This window comes from Octopus bimaculoides, chromosome 24 (assembly GCF_046866305.1).
Source record: "Octopus bimaculoides isolate indiv1 chromosome 24, ASM4686630v1, whole genome shotgun sequence".
Taxonomy (NCBI): domain Eukaryota; kingdom Metazoa; phylum Mollusca; class Cephalopoda; order Octopoda; family Octopodidae; genus Octopus; species Octopus bimaculoides.
The window spans coordinates 29,843,935-29,848,934 of record NC_142951.1 but is presented as its reverse complement, the minus strand read 5'-3'; the positions used below and the strand labels follow the sequence as shown (position 1 = coordinate 29,848,934).

The 5,000-nt window shown below is 38.6% G+C and overlaps 2 protein-coding genes across 5 annotated transcripts in view; one reads left to right on the top strand and one right to left on the bottom strand.

Moving 5' to 3' along the window:
* Positions 1-5,000, top strand: part of LOC106874726 (uncharacterized) — a 27,264-nt gene that overhangs the window by 11,198 nt on the left and 11,066 nt on the right. The gene's annotated exons all lie outside the window — the stretch shown is intronic.
* The window catches only part of LOC149131257 (uncharacterized), a 10,196-nt gene that overhangs the window by 2,023 nt on the left and 3,173 nt on the right, over positions 1-5,000 (bottom strand). Inside the window, exons 1-4 of one of the 3 annotated variants that reach the window (XM_089341036.1) lie at positions 4,785-5,000; positions 3,792-3,872; positions 3,567-3,696; positions 1-50 (exon numbers count right to left, since the gene is read on the bottom strand). The exon at positions 1-50 is cut by the window's left edge and continues 1 nt beyond it; the exon at positions 4,785-5,000 is cut by the window's right edge and continues 2,151 nt beyond it. In XM_089341036.1, coding sequence (XP_089197162.1) covers positions 1-50; positions 3,567-3,696; positions 3,792-3,796 — 185 coding nt within the window. In that variant the 5' untranslated portion in view covers positions 3,797-3,872; positions 4,785-5,000. The remainder of the gene's footprint in view (positions 51-3,566; positions 3,697-3,791; positions 3,873-4,784) is intronic. The other 2 variants (XM_089341034.1, XM_089341035.1) reach the window with 2 other exon arrangements.

The following is a 5,000-nucleotide window of genomic DNA, read 5'->3' as shown; positions in this document are numbered from 1 at the left end:
TGTAAATTTGCGTGTCTAAACTGGGAATGCATACATTGAACTTCTCTGCCCTAGGTGTACGGAAAACCCTCGGCGAGAAATGAAAGAAAATTTGAAGAAAGAAGAAAAAAAAAACATAATAATAATAATAGCAGCAGCAGTAATAATGATAATAATAATAATAATAATGATTTGTTTTATCAGCTACAAGAGTCTAAGACATGAAGGACAATTATCAAAGGATGAGGTACAATGTATAGCAATAGGTGGGGGGTTTACATTAATCAGAGGGAAACACTACGACATTAAAGAAATATCACAAGGAACATGTAAATAGAAGTTTGAGAAATAGGTAATTAATAAAAAACAGGGACTTTCGAGCGAGATCGTTGCCAGTGCCCCTGGACTGGCTCTTGTGCAGGTAGCACATAAAAATACACCATTTTGAGCATGACCGTTGCCAGTATCGCCTGACTGGCCTTCGTGCAGGTGACACGTAAAAGCACCTACTACACTCTCTGAGTGGTTGGCGTTAGGAAGGGCATCCAGCTGTAGAAACTCTGCCAGATCAGATTGGAGCCTGGTGTAGCCTTCAGGTTCCACCAGTCCTCAGTCAAATCGTCCAACCCATGCTAGCATGGAAAGCGGACGTTAAACGATGATGATGATGAAGATGATGATGATGAATCCCCATGAGCAGGGCAGTCCATGCAAAGGACCCAAATTACTCTGCTTTCTTCCAGTTTCTTGCCTTCTACTTAGAAAAGCATACTCAGAATAGATGCATTCAGTCTCACCACTCTTTCATCATCATCATTTAACGTCTTCTTTCCATGCTAGCATGGGTTGGACGATTTGACTGGGGACTGGCGAACCAGATGACTGAGCATTAATCCTGATGGAAGAACACCTTTCATCTTCAAACCAAAGATGGTGGTTTTTCGTCTAGCACTGACAGAAGCTGCTCAAGCTGCTCACAGTGGATCTCCTTTGTTATCGTTTGGTTTGGGTTTAAAAGTTCAAAGTGGACTAAACCTTTCATATCTCACCAAACAGATAACAACACCTTACGTGAATGAAGACGTTCTTTAACCTGGGGTGCAAGTGTTTCTCCCTTCCCTACCCACTGTATTTAGCACCTGACATTTTTATAGAGAACCCTTTTCTTGTCACCAGTCACTATTTGGTCCCCAAAAAGTTCATTCGTGAGACGTGACAACAAAGAAGAGCACACATTCACTCTCTGCACGTGATTAGACTTGGAAAGTTTGTGAGGGATCCTTTGACCCAATTTGCTGACATTTCCAATGTCCTGCATGTGTTGATGAATGGTTGAATGACCAAGTCCAAGCTTTTCTGCCAGTTCCTCAACAGTTACAATGGGATTTTGTTCCACCAGGGTTTGCAGGACATCCTTGTCAAGCTCTACAGATCTTCCAGGATGAGGCTCGTCTTCTAGGCTATAGTTTCTGGCTCAGAATTTCTGGAACCACCATCGACACTGGCTTTTGCTCCTTGTCCTATCCCCATATATTGCATTAATATTGCTTGCACTTCCTCTTGCGTTGTTGCCTTTATTGAAATCATAAAGTAAAATATGCTGAATATACTCCTTTGTTACTTATAGCTTTGAAAAAAAATAACTGTTAAAATCGAACTGCACTCTTCAAAACTTGCACTAAGAATAAGGACAAGGTAAAATTACTACCTGCTTTTATGGCAAGTTGATGCAGGTAGTTTATCCTGCATGGGTTGAACAGAGAGAATACAACAAGGAGAAAAGTTAGATGAGAGCAGAGTAAATGGGAAATTAGACAAGAAACATGGAATATTTGCAGCTGAGTTTCCTTCTTCAGTCAAAGATTCAAAATATCATAACAGTTTCGTGCCAATTACCTCTGATACTCTTCAATTTTGCAGGTGCCAGTATTTTTATTGCTAAGATAGAAACAAACTAGTTTGTTTCTGTCTTAGCACACATTCACTAGCTTTTTCCCAGTAGCTTAATAAAAGTACTGGCACCTGCAAAATCGAACAGTATCAGAGGTAATTGGCATGAAACTGTTGTATTTTGTGTCTTTGACTGAAGAGGAAAATTCAGTTGTGAATATTCCATCTAATTTCCCATCCATTTAGTTTTCATCTGCTTTGCCATCTACGCTGCTTTCATCTAATGTTTCTCTTTGTTGCATTCTTTCTGTTCAACCCTTGATATATGTATGTATGTATATATATATATATATATATATATATATATATATATATCTCTTATTTGTTTCAGTCATTTGACAACTGCCATGCTGGAGCACTGCCTTAAAGGGTGTTTTTTTTTAGTCGACCTCAGGACATTTGTAATCTCTTTTGTTGAACCGCTAATTGACAGGGATGTAAACACAGAAACACACTCACAAATATAAATACATACATACATATATATATATATATACACACACATACATACATATATAGAGAGAGAGGTTATGAGAGGTAATGGTATCAATAAGATCCAAAGGTGTCAGGTAATGCTGAGTAAGTGCTATGGACAGACTATAGTAAAGCTCCAGGTTTGGTGATTATGCAAATGAGGAGTCCAACGTAGGTCATATATCAGCATGTGTATATATAAAAAAATTTTCAGAATGAGACAAAAATTCAAGGCTGTGAACGATTTTAGAACATTTATAAAGAGAAGGTCTTACAGCTAAATGTTCTAAAATCTTTCACAGCCTTGGATTTTTATCTTATTCTGAAAATTTTTATATATATACGATGGCTTTTTTCAGTTTCCATCTACCAAATCCACTCACAAGGCTTTGGTCAGCCCAAGGCTATAGTAGAAGACACTAGTCCAAGATGCCCCACAGTGGGACTGAACCCGGAACCATGTAGTCGGGAAGCAAGCGTCTTACCACACAGCCACTCTATTTTCTGTAGAATACTGACACATATAGCACTTAATTTGTTTATGAAAATCTTCTCACATTCCAGAAAGCTATATTTAACATTGTAATTAGACAGAATTTGTCATTAGGGGTCTCTTTGCTTAATGGTTAGAGTGCTCAGCTGGAATTTAAGAGGGGCAGGGTTCGTTTTGCTGTGGAGGTGAGTCACCCACTTTTTCCAATCTTCTAAAGCATAAATTACCGAATTCTTTAAGATGTCCTCACAGACTTCCTGCATTTGCAAATGCCTTTATCTTTTGCATGCAAATGTGCGTGTGTTTATTTTTCATCACTGCTTGACAACCAATGTTGGTTTGTTTTTGTCCCTGTAACTTAGTTATTTTGCAAAAGAGACTGATAGAATAAGTACCAGGCTTTACCCCCTCCCCAAAAAAAAAACATTAAGTACTAGGGTTGATTTGTTTGCCTAAAAAAACCCCTTTAAGACATTGCTCCAGCATGGCCGCTGTCCTATGACTGAAACAAGTAAAGGACTGGAGATACAGACAATACACATGCTGCACCAAAGTTTGGTGATTCCAGTGGTGTGACAGACACAGCAGGGATTTGAGACGAGCGGGGCTTATTGTTTAGATATGGTTAAGCACTAAGTAGTAGGAAGAAAGACTGGAAGAATTGTGTTACCGATGGCACCAAGAAGGGTATTCCTTGCTTTCGGAATTCCACAAAACTTTGGCGAGGCTCGTTTCCTGTCTTTACATTTGAAGTCTCAGCGAAGTCTTTCCTGCTTGTGCTGGGTTTCTGGTTGTCACTGCTGTAAACAAACAAACAAAAACATTGTATATAGATATAAATTTATAAATTTACATATGAAATAAAAGCAGCTTCGGTATAACAACTATTACTAACTACATCTACTTTAACGCACTTGCTTTGGTGTTTTTTTTTCCACTGGCCGCCGGAATATACTCCACCATGCTATTGTAGCCACTGGAAAATACACAAAGCACATACATTTAGTATATGTAGTTGATGGTCATCATCATCATCATCATCATCGTTTAATGTCCGCTTTCCATGCTAGCATGGGTTGGACGATTTGACTGAGAACTGGTGAAACCGGATGGCAACACCAGGCTCCAATCTGATTTGGCAGAGTTTCTACCGCTGGATGCCCTTCCTAACGCCAACCACTCAGAGAGTGTAGTGGGTGCTTTTACGTGTCACCCGCACGAAGGCCAGTCAGGCGGTACTGGCAACGGCCACGCTCAAAATAGTGTATTTTATGTGCCACCCGCACAAGAGCCAGTCCAGGGGCACTGGCAACGATCTCACTCGAAAATCCTACGAAATGGTATTTATTAATATAAATACACACACACACACACACACAATAATAAATAATTTGGACAAATAAGTATAATTAGATTCAAATTACGATAAACGTAAACAAACAAACGAAGTTTGCTTTTAGAAGCGTTGAGATGTCTTAGAAAGTTAAAAAAGTGATTTTGGCCACCCACAGTTTTTTCTGCAAAATAGGAGTAGTTTATCCTGTTCAAGCTATATTATTAGCATTATCCTGCATTTGAGAATTTAAAAATCACTTCTTAAACTTTCTAAGTATAATTAAGTTAGTGTGTTTAAATGTTGAGTAGATCACTGGCACAGTTTAGGCTTCCTGTTGTCATCCGCAGTTGTGGCACACTTCTGTTGGATCCACTTCAGGAACCCCACAGTGGAAGTTAGAATAATAGTATTAATTGATAGGAGATGGATTCAGTATTGGACCTTTATTGGGTACAACGTATAAATATATATTCAAAAGCTTTGATTGAATTCCCAATAAATTAACATGGGGTCTCCTAATGACAATGTAAACTTCATTATATCTACACTTACCTGGGTTTTTTACCAACAATCGTTCGAGACGAGGTGTCGATGGATTTCTTTTTATAATCATCTTTCTTGGAATCCATAATCCTTGCTTCCACTGCCAGCCAAATAAAAGGGCTTTGGCAGTTGGTGCTGGTTCACACGTTTCTTTCCTTTCTTTTTGTTTTTCTGTTTTTTTTTTGTTTTTGTAATTTTTGTTATTTTCTGTCTGTTTGTCTTCTC